The 19968-nt window shown below is 43.1% G+C and overlaps 1 protein-coding gene across 1 annotated transcript in view; it reads left to right on the forward strand.

Annotated features, from left to right (window-relative positions):
* The window catches only part of USP34 (ubiquitin specific peptidase 34), a 127701-nt gene that overhangs the window by 24073 nt on the left and 83660 nt on the right, over positions 1-19968 (forward strand). The window contains exons 4-18 of the mRNA XM_066595726.1: positions 377-427; positions 2480-2629; positions 2861-2928; positions 4522-4714; positions 5163-5224; positions 6475-6556; positions 7042-7134; positions 7264-7389; positions 9720-9849; positions 10789-10919; positions 12442-13067; positions 15718-15932; positions 17064-17179; positions 17259-17386; positions 18386-18475. Coding sequence (XP_066451823.1) covers positions 377-427; positions 2480-2629; positions 2861-2928; positions 4522-4714; positions 5163-5224; positions 6475-6556; positions 7042-7134; positions 7264-7389; positions 9720-9849; positions 10789-10919; positions 12442-13067; positions 15718-15932; positions 17064-17179; positions 17259-17386; positions 18386-18475 — 2261 coding nt within the window. The remainder of the gene's footprint in view (positions 1-376; positions 428-2479; positions 2630-2860; positions 2929-4521; positions 4715-5162; positions 5225-6474; positions 6557-7041; positions 7135-7263; positions 7390-9719; positions 9850-10788; positions 10920-12441; positions 13068-15717; positions 15933-17063; positions 17180-17258; positions 17387-18385; positions 18476-19968) is intronic.

Here is a 19968-nt window from a genome sequence, read left to right on the forward strand (position 1 = left end):
ATTCGTTACATTAGCTGCAGTGATCAATAGCGAGACCCAAAATGGGACGTCATCAGGGGCTTTAATTCCACATTCTATAACTTCATACTGCAGGCTTCAGCCCTTCAAGCGGGTCGAGTCCTTGAAGAATGTGCATGTTTTGACGCAGATTGTGTCTGATGAGGGTAATGCGTCACATGTGGATGTACTTTCAGGGAATTGCTGTAGATATGCAGCAGCTTGTAGTATGAGATTTCTTTTGTTTCCAAGCGCCGCATTTGTGTATTTGGCGCCCCAACCATAGACCGCCATATAACTGCCCCGTCTGCTGAAATGGGCTCATTGTAATATCCGAACAATTGTACGTGTAATTCTGACGTTTTCTCTATTGTTTCAGGACATTTCTGCTCAAGAAAGCAATCTCTTAGGGGCCTTCTGTGACATGAATGTAAGTACCGTTCTTTTACTAGGCACATCCCATAGGATCACAGACATGAAAACATGGCTCCTCTCACTTGACACAAATCACCCCTTTTAACACATCAGTCTTTCTATAAATCTGATGGTAAAGGTAGGCTCCGTACATGTTGGAGGTCATCTCAACCCGATCGCTCTCGTCCATGTGTTCTAATAGTGCTGTGAGAGAGCGGGCACCCAGGTCTGGAGGATCCTGCCCGTCTTGTACTACATGGCAACCCATTCCACATTGGTTGTCATACCTGCTTCCTTTTTAATAGGTTGATGGACATTACGCGGGAGTTTTACTCACTGATGATTTTGTGCTTGGCTGGTTCATTGAAGGGTCCATTTTGGAGCAGTCATCTCAGACTTCTGTTAAAAATACTGGACAAAATAGCAGTGCATGCTGGGAAGTACTTGGGCATAATGGAATCTGCAGTCAGTGGTATGTCCAAGAGCATTAGGCTCTGGCATGTGCCACATCCAGCACTTTTGGTTTTGCTGGAGGTTGGCTCCGAGGATGGAGCTGAGCAGCAGAAGGAGACGGTGCAAATTGAGCAATAATCCCATGTTTTTGCAAAAATAAATAAATCACTAGTTGTTTACTTCTCGTTTATACTTTCAGTCAGTATAGAAAACATCGCTGGATCCCCACCGACTGTAAATGCTCCCAAATCAGTGCCTCTCATAGCTTGTGAAGCGATGAGCGAGAAGCCCGCAATCCAGCGGTGAAGTCTGACTTCCTAAACTCTCTGCACAAGCGCCAATAACCTGAGCGGTGACGTAGGTGCTCGTGCAGTCTATTAGATCAGTGTTCCCCCAACTCCAGTCCTCAGGGACCGCCAACAGGTCATGTTTTCAGGATTTCCTCAGTATTGCGCAGGTGATGTTATTATTGTCGGTGCCTCAGACATTGCCACAGGTGTTCTTACCATAGGATGTCCTGAAAACATGACCTGTTGGTGGTCCCTGAGGACTGGAGTTGGGGACCCTTGGTTTAGATGACTGTCGTCCTATCTACATGGGACATTAGACACAGGATAGTGGCTTCTAATTAGCAGCATCTACCTGCACAGTGTGAACTCAAATTACCATTTTTGCCACTTTTTGGTTTAGTAACAGAAACCTGTATTCTTGCCAGTCAGGGAAAAGAACCAAGTCTGATTACAAGTTATACGCTATCCACAGGTCCTCCCCCTTCCCCGCCCTCAGAATGAAGAATAAAGTGCTGGCTGAGTATGAGCGGTTGGCGCTCAGTTCATTTCAGTGAGGCTGATGGACATATCTGAGCACTTGCCGCTCGGGTATCTCGGCAGACCCAATGAATGTAAATGGAGAGTAAGCGCACCCATGCGGCCAGCGCTCCATTCAATTTCCTGCTTACTGCGGTGGGTGCAGTAGCCCTGCAGTGAAGAGGATGGAGGACACAGGACCCCTGTTCTTGAGATCGGCATGGGTCTCAGCAGTGATGAGCAAGTTAACCCCCTATCCTGTGGAAAGGGAATAACTTGTAATCTTGGTAAAACCCCATTTAAAAGGGCGTTTTAGTTCTTTTACCAGTGTTGACCTGCCCACAGGATAAGTCCTCTATAGTTGATCGTCAGGGGTCTGCTACTCAGGACCACTACCAATCAACTGTTGTCATTGCAGACAGCGCTGGAAGCATATAACACTGTCAACACTGCAGCAGACCAGGTTGGTACTGCAGGCGCGGCTCCCATTGAGGATGAATCAATAATAGTAAAAGTCCCTGACAACCCCTTTAATTCCTGAATTTGCGACTTGTGCTCCCTGCTATTCTGTTCCAATAAAATGCATAAGAAATGAATGCAAAAATAACTCTAAAATTGTATGCAAATATTTGTATCCCTCTAACTTGTACAATAAGAAAAACAACAAACGATTGTTTGTGAATGGCAAAAAAGATTTTCGGCAGACCTTCATTCTGTGCTGTTGACTGACTTCTATGCCAACAATTTTGGGTTTACCCGTGTCTAATGTTTCTCTCTACTTAATCCATTGTTTCCTGCTTCTCTTTTAGGATGTGGAAGTCCCTCTGCATCTTCTCCGTTACGTCTGTCTGTTCTGTGGGAAGAACGGGCTCTCTCTTATGAAGGATTGCTTTGAATATGGATCTCCGGATACTCTTCCCTTTTTAATCGCTCATGCATTCATCACTGTTGTGTCCAATGTAAGTTAACAGACCACTTAGGCTTTTACCTTGAACTGAATGATTGCATGGATTTTCAAGGTAGAAATATGGACATGAAGGAGTCCTGATAGTATTGTCAGCATGTCCATAAGTGTCATTGCAGAAGGGTCAATACATTTATGCCCAGGTGTACTTGATCTCTGATTCACAGCTTGAGCACTTGGTGCAATAATTTATCAATAATTTTGTGTTTGTATTTTCTCTTTCTAGATCAGAATATGGCTTCACATCCCCGCTGTTATGCAGCATATTATACCATTCAGGACCTATGTGATAAGGTGTGTGCACACGAATTACAAATACTTGAAGCCTGACATCATACAACCCTTCAGTCCAGTGGAAAAGGGCTGGTCTAAGGCCTGTGTCACACGAATGTAGTTGCGTGCACAATACACAGTGAATAGAACACATTGATTTCAATGGATTCATTCACGTGGGTGTATTTTGCACAAAAAAATATGCGGCATGTTCTATTTCCCTGCGCATTTGCGCATGAGAATAGGCAATGAAGTTAATTAGTTCAATATGCTATTTCAATGAATGGGGAGCATGTTTGTGGGGGTTTTTTTACGCATGCAAATGAGCAAGATTTGCGTGCACAAAAAGTACAATAAACTGCATTTGCGCGCAAAAGTGCTTATGGCCGTGTGACACTGGCCTAAGGGACCTTTTACATGGAGCAATGCACTCCCAATGACTAATGTGGATCCAGGTCAGCGCTCATCTGCCTGACCTTTGCATAGGCTTATTCAGACTTTAGTAGGGGATGTACTATTGTGCTTATGATCGTTCGTTCCCGCAGAGTATCATCGCTAGCAGCACATCCTCCTTTTACATGGGGAATATATTGATGACAATGATTTTTTTGTGCCCCATTAAAGATTTAAACAAGTGACGAACGAAGGTTTGCCTATTTGGGTGATTAACATCACATTTAGACGGCTCAATAAACAGGCAGTTGTGCATGCTTGATATTTGACCTGTGTAAAAGGCGCTGAAGACTGGTGAAACCTGTAATAGACGACCGTACAGTCTGTGTGTGGAGCGGGTGGGCACAGCTGGTGGCATCACTCAACAGTGTCTGCTTACACACTCCAATCAGGAGACTGGATAGTCATGATGTTTCCTTACAATTAGGAGATATCTATGTTCCAGGAGATTTATAATTCTAGAGTCCCAATCATTATCACTTGCATCTGGCAAATAAAGTACTTTTATTAATACATATGGAGCTCCAAATTACTAGTGTTCCTTACAGAACTTGTCTTGCTAAATGTAAAAAGTCCAGTGTGTCATGGGAGCTGCTAGAATGGTCAAGGTGACAGCAATACTGTTTCTATTAAGATCATATAATATACAAGGGTAGGTGCACACACTGTGCTTTAAAGGGGTTTAACAGGGAAAATACTATTGATGATCCTCAAGATAGGTCATCAATAGTTGATCGGCTGGGGACCCCGACTGATCAGCTGATTGTGCACTCACTGACCGATACAAATACAAAGTCGGAGTGGAGCTCTCTGCTCCGATCTCTGTGTAGTGGCCGGCGCTTGTAACTGCAAGCATGGCTCTCATTGAAATCAACCTGAGCCGTGTCTGCATTAACAAGTGCCGGCAACTTTAGAGTCCAGCACAGAAGCTTGCACTGCTTCCACTCCGACATCTGTGTATTTGTGCGCCTGTTAATAACGCCACAATCAGTTGATCGTTCGCGGCCACAGGCGATGGACGCCAACCGATCATTTATTGATGACCTACCCTGAGGATAGGTCGTCAATACTATTCTCCCTGGAAAACTGCTTTAACTCATAAAATCAAAATCACTGAATGTGACTTCACGAGATATTGTTTTTTCATGACTTGTCCCCCAGGTATTTGTGCAAACTGTCTGACCAGGAACTACGGCAAAGCGCAGCTCGCAACATGGCTGACCTAATGTGGAGCACAGTAAAGGAGCCCCTGGACACAGCTTTGTGCTTTGACAAAGAGAGCCTTGACTTGGCGTTCAAATATTTTATGTCCCCCACGCTAACAATGAGACTTGCTGGATTGAGTCAGATAACGGTAAGTGCTCAGGAAACTTTTGTCAGTAGTTCTAGCTTTTTAGATGAAATGGCATTCTGTGTTTTTGGGGGGGGTTTTTTGTTTTTTTTTCATTCACATCTTTTTTTCTGTTCAAGTCTTCTTAGAACATAAGATTTATTGAGTTAAAGCTTGTAATGTTAGAATGGTAAGTTCAAACTCTGCAGAATTTTTCCGCCGAGGACCTCAGCACAAATGTGATTCCACAGCAGAATCTGCCTGTTCCACGCGCTCTATGCTGTGGACTCAGAATATAAAATCTGCAGCATTCTTGTTTTTCTGCGGGTAATATTCCTTGTGGATGGCGTTTTGTAAACCCCATTCACGTATATTGCTACTGTATGTGTCGTTTTTGCATTTTGTTTGACTCCTCTTGCGTTTAGGTTTTTATGCCTTGTTTACTTCTCCTGTTTATTTTTTTGTTACGTAGAATCAACTGCATACATTTAATGACGTCTGCAATAATGAGTCCTTGGTTTCCGACACAGAGACGTAAGTGCATTCGTTTATGAATTATTTAATCTGTTCTACATATACCTAATTTAAAGCATATCTTTCAGATACTGGAATGAATACTTGGGCTTGTAGCTCTTGTGCCTCAGTAACGTGATTTGGGGCACATACCTTTTATTTTCCTGAAAGTGCCCTAAATCATATTGCTGCACTGTTACAATCCATCCACTCATTTCGGGGGGCAGTAACCGTGTCTTGAGTGGTCTACCAGTACTATGCACGCTTGTACTTCCTTTTCCTTAGTTTCCTATTGCATTTGACCAATGGGAGTGCTGCTCTGATCTGAAGCACCGCTTCTTTTCACTGACTATCGTGAGAGCTGCCATGTTGGTACAAGCATAACAGCTGTTTGAGAGACAACACGGGAGGCTTGTAGAAGGACTGGTTTATCAAGACTGATGGCTACTTTCTGTACAGAGCTAAAGCGGTAGGGAGGAGAGGTGGTACACTAGGTCACTTCCTGTAATCCATCTGTTACTAGAGACAGGCATTACCTGACAACAGGCAGTAGACAGCAAATTAGAAGGAAGGGAAACCCCAGGTAGCCAGCAGTTTGGAGCAATTTTCCAGGCAGAAAATGTAAATTTCAATAAGTAAGTGAATTGCAATTTCCTAGTTATCACATTAATTATCATGTTTGCATATGTTGGTTGAAATAACATCTATGTCAGTACACAGTGGGTCTCTATTTAGTAAGGAGTTAGTTGTGGAGCAGCTAATAGAAATAGCTTTCTGCCTGCTTGTCAGAGAAAGAGTAGAGCCTATGAAATACATGGCGGTATCGCTGAGAAGACTACTTCTGCAAGAGGGTGTAAGAAGGGACTGTGATCTCGGCTGTCAGAGGGGGAAGGAGACTAATTCTGCTCAGAGCCCTCTTGCGTCAGAACAGACTCGCAGGAGCACCAAGGGAGATAAATGGAAGTAAAATATGAATAAAAGTCTTTTTTTATGCTATGAGTACTGCAGATTACTATAAAACTGCTGTTAAGAACATTTCAGGTCTTTTGTTATGAAAATGATTCAAGACAAGACATCTAGAATCAGCTAGCAGGTTCTCACTGAAATCACTGGGAGCTGCGCCTGCAATTACAAGCGCCGCCCACTGCACGGGTCGGAGAAGTGGCTTCTGCTAGAACTCCTGTGTATCCCAGCCCTGACAGCGGGTGCTTCCTGGAAAAGCCCTTTTAACTGCATTTGACAAGAAGACTAATTGGAACTTGTTGTTTCAGATCTATAGCCAAGGAGCTTGCAGACTGGCTCATCAGCAATAATGTTGTAGAACATATTTTTGGACCAAACCTACACATTGAGGTTGGTATTGGACTTTCTCTTTATTGATATACTTGTTTATCGCTACATTTTCATATAGTATTCTTAAAGGGAACCTGTTATCAACTATGAGCACCATAAAATAAGTTATAGTGCTTCCACTATAGTGGAGTTCGGGGAGCCTCTTTTCATACTCTACAACACTAAACTTGCAGCACCATAACTTAGTTCACAGTGCTTGTATTTGATGACTGGTTCCCTTTAAAGCATAAATGGTACCTTGAAGTATTGCACCTATGGAGTTTATACATCATCTTGGTTCAAATTCCAGTTTAATCCATCTTACCGTCCTGTTAGTCGTGTCTCCATGCTACTACTATATGTATGATGTGATCACAGCCCTGCAGCTGGAGCAACTGGGGGCAAAACTGGAAAAAGGGTGCAAAAACCAGCACAAAGTAATACTGGAAAAATGTCATACGAATCTATAGAACGCTTGCTGAACAAACGTGTCTGCATTTTTTCAGATCATCAAGCAGTGCCAAGTCATTCTAAACTTTTTAGCAGCCGAAGGTCGTCTGAGCACACAACACATAGACTGTATCTGGGCTGCAGCACAGGTATGTGTGCCTTTCTCAGAGACTCTTTGAAGATGTGCGTGTGTAACTCTATATTGATTATGCAGGTGACATGTAACGAGGTCTGTATATGCTGTTTTTCCTTTTACCATACACTTTTTTCTTTTGCAGTTAAAGCATTGTAGTCGCTATATCCATGATTTATTTCCTTCACTAATTAAAAACTTGGATCCTGTGCCTCTAAGACATCTTCTGAATCTCGTATCTGGCCTTCACCCGAGTGCGCACACCGAGCAGGTAAACTGATTAGTAATGGCACTGCTGAAATACCCTGTAAGATTTTCCTGTCCAATTGGTAACCCTTGTTTAAATTGTAAGCGGCGTTGTGTACTGTAGCATCAGATTGCATTATTGGTCTTTGTCCGTCTGTCCCTCTGTCTGTTTGTCTTTACATGTGTTTTTTTTTTTTTTTTTGTAGGCAACTGAGCAAACTTACTTATTTTATGCATTCACTGAATCTTTCACCAGATTTATGCTTCTACCCAAGGGCAGCATGGAGTAGTGACAGATGCCCAAATTATAGCAGTATATCACTTGCTTTTTTTGTTGGAGTGCTCAATATTCATTGCTGATTAACAGTTACTTCACCCTATGTACAGTATAGGGATCAAGCTGAGCATCAGTGCCCAGGGGAGAGGGCGGGCAGAGTCTGCTGCACATAACCACAAGTCACACACGGCTCAAATTTGTAATTTTTTTTCTCTGCAGGAAGAGCTGCATGTTTGAATGAAACTGATTTTGGGTACATATAATGTATTTAAAAACTTTTAAAAAAAAATACATTTGGAAATGCGAGGCAAGGAGGGGATTCTTTCAGTCCTGCAGATTTTGGAGTTTTGTCTGTTTTATTTTTAGTGTTCACCGTCTACTATAAATGAAATACTAACTGAAGATCAGTACTGTTTTGGTGATGTTTATATAATAGAGTATATATATATTTTTTTCATTTGGGTGGTTTGCCGGAAGTCTTGCAAAACATATATTGATTAGAGTCATTTAAGTATTTGCAACTTATCCAAAAAATGGGATTTAAAATTTGGTATTCAGTTGAAGTAAGGCTGGGCTCACACTGGGCGGATTTGCCGCGGAAATTCCACCCGGAATTTAGCCGCGGCAAATCCACCTGTGACCGCTAATCCTGGGATTAGCCAGCCATGTGGACGAGATTTCTCAGAAATCTCTTTTCCACACAGGACGGTGAATCCGCCGCGGCAAAGTCCAAAGAAACCGGCGCTGCAGTGTGGATTCGCTGGCCGCAGCAGGTCTATGTTTTTTGTTTCCCGCTGCGGCCACGCTCTCCTCCTATAGGAGCGCCGGCCGCAATGGAAAAGTGTGCAGCCAGGCTACTCTAAAACCCACGGCCAAGTGACGCAGGTTTTGAAGCAGCGCTTTCCTGGTGGAATCTCGCGGTTTTTCGCTTTTGGGCAAATCGCGAGATTCTCATCCGGAATCCACCCAGTGGGAACCCAGCCTAAAGCTTTACCTGTTGATAACCCCATCTCCTGGTTATAAATCCCTCCATCCACATGTCAATGTTGAATAAGGGTACTTTTAGACAAACTATTATCGTTCAAAAAATCGTTTAAACAAGCGAGTGGGACCAATAATCATTCAGTCTAAATGTAGGCCAACGATGGAACGAGAGTCGGGCGCTTCTCTCTTGTCCATTTCATGCAGGCATTAACAAAGATGGCTGCACCGCTCTCTGACTACCTGATGAATACTGTACATTAGTATGCATTGGTTGACCAATGCTGCTCATGTGGGCAATCAAAGCTGCGTGAATCGTCTTGGACAAATGATGCATATAAGTGCACACTGCATTAGGTAGTCAAGAAGCGGTCCGGCCATCTTTATTTCTCCAGGACCAGAGAGTCTCTTTAAATTACTGATTAGAGATGAGTGAGCATCCAAATGCTCGGGTCCGCATTATTCGAGTCAAGCCTTTCGTAAAATTCGAGAGCTCTACTCGAGTAACAAACCCCATTGACTACAATGGGAGACTTGAACATTTTTGTATGTGGGACGCCGGGTGCCGAGGTTTTTTTTTTTTTTTTTTTTCTAGCTCTCTCTCCCTGCATGTGTATTGGGTTTTCCAAACCCCACCACCTTGTGAATTTTGCTACACAATCGCTGCGGACTTGCAGCAAGGTCCACAGTTGAATTTTTCTGCCACGTGTGGTATTCCAGGCTGAAGCATTTATCGCCCCTCCTCTGGTGATTTGTTTGACTGCTTCGGTCAGGGTCGTAGATCTTTGATGGCATGACAGGGGCTCATGCTTGATCACCACTCCATTCAATCTCCCCCCTAGCTACAGTCTTGTGGCTGGGGACGATGAGAAACCAGGGTCCCCCGTTTAAGCGATTGGGGTCCCAACAGTCAGACCCCTACCAATGTAGCATCTATTTAGTGGTCCAGTAAATGTTCAGTCTAAAATACAGATTTAGGAGATTTTCTTTGTTGTGTACTGTCTGGGTTGATGCCCGTGTATGTTTGGATGTACTACACTATTAATAATGCACAAACCTCAGCTAATCCTTTTTATTTTTGTTTTGTGATCATATAGACATTGTATTTGGCATCAATGCTGATTAAAGCTCTCTGGAACAATGCCCTTGCTGCTAAAGCCCAACTTTCTAAACAGAGCTCTTTTGCATCATTACTAAATAACAATCTACCAATGGGTAATAAGAAAGGTAAGTCCATACATGCCCTACTCCTGGAATGATTCATGTGAGGCTGGGATCACACAAACACATCAGTGGATACAAAATAGAAAGGTTCAAGTCTTTCCTTTCTACTTTTCTTTCGGGTCCTCTCCTAGCTTTGGCTAAAAAATAAACTGCATGTGTGAATCCACCCTAATGGAGCCGAGAGTGATTTATTGCATGTGGCAAATGAGATTTGATATTAAAGCGGGTTTCCTGGCAAATTCTGTTGCTTGCGTATCCTCAGGATAGGTCATCTAGTTAATCGCTGGGACTTGCCACTCAGGATTCCTGACGAGGCCAGTCATCTGGATCTGAGCAGGTGGTCTCCAAGGTGGCTTCACCTCCTATTGAAATAAATGGGAATGTTGCCTCCTATTACATTTCCACGTCCATCCCCAGTGTCAGAGGCAGAAGTGATTACATTCATTGATTTGATTTCATTGGGAATGAAGCCGCCTCGATGACTTCCTCCTCCGACCCCGATATGACATGAGGCTCCACTGGAATGACAGTGGGTTGGGAAATTAGCTGATCAATGGGGATCCTGAGTGTTAGGTCCCTGGCAATTAACTGTTGACCTATCCTGAGGATAGGTCATCAATAGAATTTGTCCAGAAAACTGCTTTTTTTTTTTTTCTTTTTTTCTTAATTTTTTTTATTTTTACAGTGCTTTTCCGTGCTGTCCACTCTACCTCCTAGAAGTGATAAGGAAAATATTAGAACCTTTTGCCTTTCTAAATGATTCCGCAGGGTCCAGGAGGTTTGTACTAGCCCTGATATTGCTGGCCTCTGTGGAATTTAGACGGCACCTGCTGTTCACAGTGGTAGCCCACCTTCTACAGATGTTATTGGGATGATATAGGTGAGGTAGGCTTGCACTCAGAAATTCAGTAGAGGTCTTAAACCGCCCCTCTATATTTTTAGGGTCACCTGCAGCCAGTCCACAGAGCAGTGACAACAGTGACACGCACCACAGTGGAGGAAGCGACATTGAGATGGATGAGCAAATCATGAACAGATCCAAGCATGTTCAGCAGCGGCTGTCTGATACTGAGGTACTCTGCTTTTTTTTTTTGTAGTTTTTCTTCTACATTTAGTTTGCAGCTAATGTCATATTGTTGTGGTAACTGCAATAGGTTGTATGTCAAATCTATAGAAGGAGAGGGCATTTGACAGTTTCCCATTGGTCTGTTGACATACGACATGTTGTAGTTGGTGTAGTTCACTAGATTGGCCACCGTGGTGCAATAAACCAATACGTTGTTTTTTTTTGTTTTTTTTTAACATATGACCTATTGCAGTTGCCAAAACGATATGTATGTGTGTTGATTGAATCTTTTTGCCTGTGGTCATACTCAAAGGCCAGGACTTGTGGTGTTTAAACTCGCAAAGTGTTTTGCAGCCTCATTTAAAGATATATTCTAGTAAATTGCCATTATTTTCAGTTTTCATCCATCCACTGGATGGGTGTAAACAGACAAATTAGGGGGGGTGTCAGAACGCTTGGACCCCCACCCATCCTGAGAACAGGGAGTCCTGTTTGACCCACTTCCGCTGACCTCTGCAGTGCTACTCCAACCTGTACCATGTCAGTTTCTGTGAAGAGCTGGCCTTTCCATTCATTTCAATAGAGCTGAGATGAAAATAGTTAAGCATAGTGCCCGGCTTTTACCATCAGCCCATTGAAATAACTGGAGCTCTCAACTAAAACTGACATAGTACAAACTGGAGCAGCGCTGCAGAGATGAGCGGAAGTGGATTGGAACGAGATCTCCACTTATTCCCCAATTCTCATGATCTGTAGGAATCCCTGCGGTTAGGGACACCCACCAATCAGAATAGGGAATAACTTGATTTCACCGGAATACCCATTTAAGATTGCAGCACAAGCTTACAATATACTACCTGCTGTAATATTAGTTAGAGGGAAGGATATTCAATCTCTTTTATGTGACTCTTGCACAGAATTTAAAACAATGTTGTGTGTGTGGAAACTGTAATATTTGCCCACTATATAAATCACTTAAAGGGTTGTTTTTTTTTGGAGACCCAGTTTTTTTTCTTTCAAGACTTCTGTACCAACTCACATTCCTGTGCTCGGTCTTCTGGTTTTTACATCCGGATGTCATGGCGTCTGGACACTGGGACATATTACTGCTGCTGATCACCAGCTGAAGTGAGATGTGATTGGCTGAGGCAGTCCTATGGTCCTGGTGTCGGTGATGTCAGCTGAATCCGTGCTCCTGGAAATGAAGACCAGTGGTGGAGCAGACGACTTTTTTTAATTTTATGAATGACCTGGTTTAGATGGTTTCCAACCGTTGAACATAACTGCCAGTTTTGACTCCACAACAAATAGCTAGGCCAGTTAAAGGTTTAACAATGATCAACTTTTTTGCAGTTACCTAGTGTATGAAGTTTTGACTCTTTTTACTTTCATATCCATGGATAGTTTTTTTTTATTTCCCTTAGAATTACCCCATCCTGGTATATTATTTAGTGACTATATCCTATATGCATAGCTAGTAACCTTAGATCATTTACAGCATTGTTAAATCTCCTTTGTAATATCACTAGGAATCCATGCAAGGGAGCTCAGATGAGACAGCAAACAGTGGTGAGGATGCAAGCAGTGGACCCGGGAGTAGCAGTGGGCACAGTGATGGGTCAAGCAATGAAGTAAATTCCAGTCATGCCAGTCAATCTGCTGGAAGCCCAGGCAGCGAGGTGCACTCGGAGGATATTGCAGATATGGAAGCCTTAAAAGAAGAGGATGAGGAAGAAGAGCATTCCCACAACCCACCAAAAAATAGCAGAGTCGTTGACCTGCAGAAGAGAAAATTGGAATCTCAAGCGGGTATTTGTTTGGGGGAGCCCCAGGGGGCAACGGACATGGGTACAGCAAGTAATGGAACTTGTAAGGACCTGGTTTTTAATTCAGAGTCTGTTCAACCAGGTGATAGTCGCATTCGCATCTTGGATGCCTGTTCCCACGCCGAAGAGCCCGAACACGACATGACAGGAGAGATGAGCGGTGGCCACATACAGGGCTCTCACGATACCTGCATCACACGAACGGGAGACTTCCTCGGGGAGACCATTGGAAATGAGCTGTTTAACTGCAGGCGGTTTATTGGCCCTCAACATCACCATCACCACCACCACCACCATCATCACCATCATCATCACCACCACCACGAGGGGTAAGTTTCCATGCAAAGTAGTTTCAATAGCAGATTCTTTGTACCTTAGTGTAATATGGACTGTATCGCTTTTTACCTTAATTACACCTTTATTTCATTTTTAAAAAAATTATGGATTGCCATGGTAACTGGATTCCTATTTTCTGATGAAAAAGACAAGAGAATACACTGTAGTACTTCATTATTGCAGTGTATTATCTAAGCAGTCGTAGGATTGCATGTTCAAGTTCCCTGCAGGGACATAGAAATAATTTAAAAAGGTCGCATGCATAGCGACCCGTACAATAAATTGGACCCTCTTTCATACTGCATTGTGAAAGCAGAAAAAAAAACGAAGCCAAAATGCTGTTTTACCTCCCCCAAAAAACTATGAAAATAATCAAAGCTTTATGTACCCCAAAATGGCACCGATAAAAACTAAAGCTTGTCCTACAAAAAACAAGCCTTCACACCTCCGTTGACCGAACATTATGGGTCTTTGAATGCTGCAATGGCAAAAAGACAAATTTTCAAAAAGGATTTTATTGTGAAAAGTAGAACCCCACATCTCTTCCCCCCCAAAAAATACAAGTTTGTATTGTACTGCAAAAAAGTTGTCATCAAAATCCAAAAAAGTCAGAATTGATGCGTTTTTCACCCAGTTATCCCCTTTCCCTAAAACTTTTCATATACAATATACTGTATGTACTCCAAATTGGTACTAATAATATCTACAGCTCACCCCGCAATGAACCGGCCCTCCTATGGCTATGTAGACAGAAAATAAAGTTATGACTTTCCAAAAGTGGCAACGAAAATCCCCAATAAACGCTGAAGGCTTGCGTACCAAATAAAATCTTATCCTCAAGGGGTTAATTAATTTAGACATGGAGCTCATTCAAATGGCATGTGTAATTTTGGGCTGTAATATACATATATATAATATGCAGAAAAACGCTGCATATATTCGGTGCATAAGTTTTTTGTGTCTCTCTTCACTGCAGGGATTCTATTTGACACAGTAGGGTTCAGACGGCCGGACTTCTCTTAAGGACTCCCTGAACTTTCACCTTCGGAGCATTTCTGTACCGTCTGCCTTTTTTGGCTCCTTTCTGCAGCTGAACTCAGCCCCATATAGCGAAATATGGTGTTGTTTTCAACTGCCAGAAGGAGCAAAAAAAGGCCAACTGACCAGAAGCGTTCCGAAGGTGAAAGTGCAGGGTATTAAATTTTTTTGTTTACCTGTTTTCATTGCCCTAAGGCCCCCTGTCCATGGCCGTGGGGGAGCAGGGGTAAGAGCTGTCAGGACTCCGCGCTGAGCCTATCTGACAGATAGGCTCACTGTGGAGAATCGCTATGATTCTCCGCTCGTGAACATCAGGGCTGCGCTTCCGATAGCAAGGCTATGAAAAGCGTTCACTGTGTTACCCGCGGACGGACTATCGCTGCGGATAACACAATGAACTATCGCCTGTGGACAGGCAGCCTTATTGTAACGCAAACCAATTTATGTGCCCAAAATTGTATTAGCGAAAACTCCAACTCTAGTTTTGGTGCTAAACCCTACAAATGGACCCTCGTGGGTCCATAAAACTTTGGGGCATTGTATTAGTATGGGACTAGTATGGGAGCTGAGCGTTAGGGCCCACTGGAGCACGGCTATTTTATACCACACCCCTGTGTCCTGCATGGTAATAGCAAGGACTCCTGGGAATTTCAGGAGAAAATGGGAATTGGTGCTCCCACTACTGGACCAGGTCACCATCTGGATAATTTTTACCCCAATGTTGCCCTGTTCCAGAGAAACCATGGCATGTGTCACTCTTACAAAATGAACAGAAAAGCCTCCCTAGTTCGCCGCTTGGGCGAGATCCGGGCACCATGCAGCGACAGAGTACTGTGTGTTAAGTAGAAGGACTAGAGGGATATCCTTATAGTAAGCATAATGCATGCCTATACTTCCAGTAGTCGTCTTGAAAAATTATTGCTAAACTTGTATGCTTTGTGGAGTCCTAAAAAAATAAAAGATCTCTTAAAATGATTGCAGTATAAAGTAAGCCCACAGTAAATGTTAATTCCTAACTATTTTGGATTGTTTTGACTATCTGGCTTACAAGCAGAAAAACTCAGTTTGAAAATTGTGAATTTTCCAAATTTTCAGTACATTTTCAATTTTCTTAATAAAAACAGTGTATTAATGAAGATTTACCACTAACCCAAAGCACAATATGTCGCTGAAAATGTCGCAGAGTCGTGTTGATAAGTAAAAATATGCAAACGTTATTACCCTGTAAAGGGACAAATATATTTGTAAAATAAGGCTGTGTCACGAAGGCCAAAATGGGCAAGATCATTAAGGGGTTAAAACTCTATAAATCCTGCAAAATAATGACATGAAATCTTACACAAATTAACGTTCTACACATCGCCCCACGTAGGAAAAAAGGACATAATAATTATGTGAAAGGATGAACAAGTTGCGCTCAGGCTGTATCAGTTTGATAGAGGTAAAAACTAGTAAAAACCCAATAAACGAAGCTTAAACAGGTGCTACAATATATATTTGCGGACTGTAAAGTCAGAGCTGGAGCGTCATGTTAGCCTGCCGTATTATAGGCTAGAATATGTGAATATCGTCCATGTTGGTGACATGCTGTGTGTTACATTTTAGGCATATGGTAGATGACATGTTGAGCGCAGATGACGTTAGTTGTAGCAGTTCACAAGTAAGTGCCAAGTCTGAAAAGAATATGGCTGACTTTGATGGAGAAGAATCTGGCTGCGAAGAAGAACTGGTGCAGATCAATTCCCACGCCGAGCTGACCTCCCACCTACAGCAGCACCTTCCGAACCTGGCTTCTATCTACCATGAACACCTCAGTCAAGGCAAGGCCGGTTCTATATGATACAGCCCCTTATAATTGTTACCTTCTGTTGGAGCGCTATAGTAGTTTATCAAGAAGGGCTGTGTGATAAGTTCCTGTTGTCAATTATTTTGGGGTGCAAATTGGGTTTTGTTAATTGAACTTTATACTTCTCACTCTCCTATTTCAAAGCTTAAGTGTTAATGGCTTAGTGGGTTGTCTGGTGTGAATTTTATTTTATCTATTATTAAGGGGCTTCCCAATACTTAAAATTGCTGCAAAACCACATGGTGCTTTCTGGTTGCTGCTGACCAGAACATGTGACTGCTGCAGCCAATCACTGGCCACACCAATGACCTTCTACAGCGAGTGATTCGCTGCAGCAGTCACATGTGCTGGTCAGCAGCAACCAGTAATGACAGGTTGTGAAGCAATTTTGATTTGTAGGAAAACCCCTGTAAGAATTGCAACTTTTAAAGTTTTAAAACCTGTTGCGCTCTTACCCCACTAGTGACTGCACATCTCTAGATACATTTAAAGATGCGACCAGCGTATCGTCAGCGTGTAACGTTTGCTGGAAACCACATTTTTCCATTATTTGCAATAAATTCATCACAGTGTTCTACGCTGACAATACTCTAGTCAAATAATGGCAATGTGACTTCCAGCAAAACTACAAATAAGCCCTTCATAATTAATATCCCCCTCCTGTAGAGTGTATTGTAGTCATCAGTATATTACCGCATACAGGTTCACCAGTTTACTTTTAAGGAACCCATACACTTTGGTTAGCTGTTGGCTGAAGGTTCGTTCAGCCCAGAACTATTCCTTTCATTCTGCTCCCCCCTCCATGTTCACATGCACTCTCAGGTCTGACGTGCAGATTAGGGGGGGGTATTTTCCATCGAGACAGAGGAATGAGCTGCTGACAGATATCTCTGGCAGGTGCTTTTCTCCCATAAACTGCTTGATCCTTCTTTCCCCCAACATCTGCTGCGGCAGAGAGTCAGTACAAGATTCTGCTGACCTTCATCTATTGTGCATGGGCACCTTAAAAGTGTATAGTGCTTTTTGGCACATCAATGGCAATGTATAACATGCAGCATATTTTTTATTTAACGATTCTGTCCTATTATTTCTATATACTCTACAGGGCCTTCAGTACATAAACACCAGTACAACAGCAATGCAGTGGTGGACATCAATCTAGATAATGTATGCAAGAAGGGCAACACGCTTCTGTGGGACCTGGTTCAGGATGAGGATGCAGTGAGTTAACACTTCAGATAGTTAGTGTATATATTAGATCACTGTTGTATTTGTAACTATACAAATTGTTATGTTGTAGGTTCACCTATCCGAAGGCTTAATAAATGAAGCTGAAAAACTGCTTTGCTCCTTAGTTTGCTGGTTTACTGATAGGCAAATTAGAATGCGTTTCATTGAGGGCTGCCTAGAAAATCTTGCTAATAATAGGTAAGTGATAACAGTTTTTGGTTGTTTTATAGGATCATAATTGTAACATTTCATTGGCAATCCCATGTAGGCTTTTCTGTACCTTGGACATGCTCCATACTAGCAAACTGCTCGTAGATCACATGACATCATCGGACCCCTATGATGTAATCGCAGAGGGACAATGGATTGCTTTGACAACAAACCACCAGATATTGGCGTCCCACCTTGCCTTTGCCTATGATCGTTATTACAAGCGATAAGGCTTGAAATATAAGCATTACCTGGAAAATAAGCCCTAGCTGCAGAGAAAAAGAATACATTACCTTTTAGAAGTGCTGTCCGGCTCCAATGCATCTTCTTCCCGGTCCCAGGCACTGGTCTTCATCATCTCTTCTGGCTGGGGATTGAAAAATCTCTGCCTCCTGGAAGCGCTGCCTCTGATTGGCTTAGCATCACAGCACTCAGCCAATCAGCCAGCGCTCCATGAACCAATCACAGCATTCAATGATTCATTGAGCCAGATAGTGCTTCTAAGGCGCTGTATTTTATTTATTTTTTTTTTTCTTCTTCCCTGCAGCTAGCGCTTAGTTTAGGGCTTTGCTGGATTTTCTGCTGTCAAAGTTGCATCACACAAAAACTGCGTTTTTATGCGATGCAACAGAGAGGAAGGCTCAACGGGGAAACATGGGCTACAAAACCTTGCGAGTCGCGTGCATATCGCAAAACCCGCTAGGTTTTTGACTCGCAATGTGGCATGCTACAAAACATCGCAAATGTGAAGGAACCCATACATGTGATTTGTAACATTGTCGCATCGCAAGAAAATCACATGATTTTTGTCGCTTGTGTGAAGGAGGCCTTATTCATATTTATTCCAAATCTATGCAATTTATTTCTTGTGGTTTTCTTAGAGAACTGCAAGAAGATTAGTTTTTTGTGTGACTTTCTCAACAGTACAGTACAAGTTTTAGTGAATGTAACTTCATGGTAATGCTTTTATAACACTCTTGTCTTCAGGTCTGTTGTTGTCTCTCTTCGGCTGTTGCCCAAGTTGTTTGGTACCTTTCAACAGTTTGGAAGCAGTTACGACACCCACTGGATAACAATGTAGGTTAAATGTTGTTTACAGATATTTCTCTTGTACAAACATAGAAGATTAACCCTTTCCAATCCATTTATTTTTTCTCATCCATTCTCCCCAGCTCCAAATAAATTGGAGCTGGGGAGAATGGATGAGAAAAAATACATTTCCCTGCACCCTCCTGAACTGACAGAGTTCAGGAGGGTGCAGGTGCTCACTGCACCGTGGAGGGACCTGCTTACCTGTCCGGCGTCTTCTGCATTCTCCCTTCTGTCGCCCGGCGATCATGTGACTGCTGGGGTCAGGTGGCACCCAGCGGTCACATGATCGCCGGGCCGGGAGGCAGAACGGAGAATGCGGAAGACGCCGGACAGGTAAGTAGGTCCCCCCACGGTGCAGGCTCCCGGCTCGGTGTGCATGTGACCGCTGGGGGTCAGGCAACACCGGCGTTCACATGATCGCCGGACGGAATCTCTGTGCATTACATAGCGCTAATTGAGCGCTATGTAATGTGTAAAGGAGAAGGGAGAAAGGGTTAAAAACCCATTCTGCCTTCTCCTCGGGGGTCCTTGATGAGGACCAGTGCAGGAGTGTATCTGCACCCGATGTGTCTGATGATCGGGTGCAGATGCATTCCTGCACTGCAGTGTCGGGCCTGTCCCGACATCTGAGCTGTGCAGGGAAATGATGATGTTGGGGCAGGCCCGACATTGGATTGGAAAGGGTTAATGGCAGAAAAACACGATATACCCTTATTTCTCCATTAGGATAGATATATGCTTACCCCAGGCATTCTCACATTTACTTCGGCCTAAATCCACAGTCGGATTGGATTCCGCATGTGGATTTCCACAGCGGGAGGCCTGCGAAAACCATTTGTGGGGGATCTCGTATGTAATGGTTTTTCCGCGCCAAAAAAAATCTGCAAGCCCCCACCTCCCAGCCTTTCCCCCTACCTCCCTAATTGATTTAACCTTCAAATCTGCAGTTCATCCGCAATTGTACTGCAGATGCACTGCGGATCGTCTGCATTCATTGACTTCTGTTGAGCCCGTCCGCATGGAATCCGCACTGAAATGGAGCATGCTGCGATTTATTTTCCGCGCCAAACTGTCCGCAAATCAAATCCGCATGCCTAAATTCGGTTGTGGATTCCAATGCTTCCTTATGGGCACTATGAATAGTGTTGGATCGCGCGGGTGACCCGTGAGGATTCCGCAAATCAAATCTGCCCGTGGATATTGGGCCTTAGTGTTGATTTTCTAACCATGACTTTTCCAAGCATTTACTACCCCCCTCCCCCTCCCCTTCTCTCCTTCCCCCAACTGTCAAATTGTGCACCTTGTTCTAGTGTTTAGTTCCCTCCTAAACCTTATACCTTTCGAGATTTGATAAATGCCATTTATGGGAAAAGCCCTTTAAGAGTTGGCTGGAAGTTTTACTGCATTTTTATACTAATTTGACAGGGGTTTTGATGAGCTTTTTTAACTTCTGTCAAAAACGCACTTTGTAAACTAAT

This window comes from Eleutherodactylus coqui, chromosome 3, assembly GCF_035609145.1.
Source record: "Eleutherodactylus coqui strain aEleCoq1 chromosome 3, aEleCoq1.hap1, whole genome shotgun sequence".
NCBI lineage: Eukaryota > Metazoa > Chordata > Amphibia > Anura > Eleutherodactylidae > Eleutherodactylus > Eleutherodactylus coqui.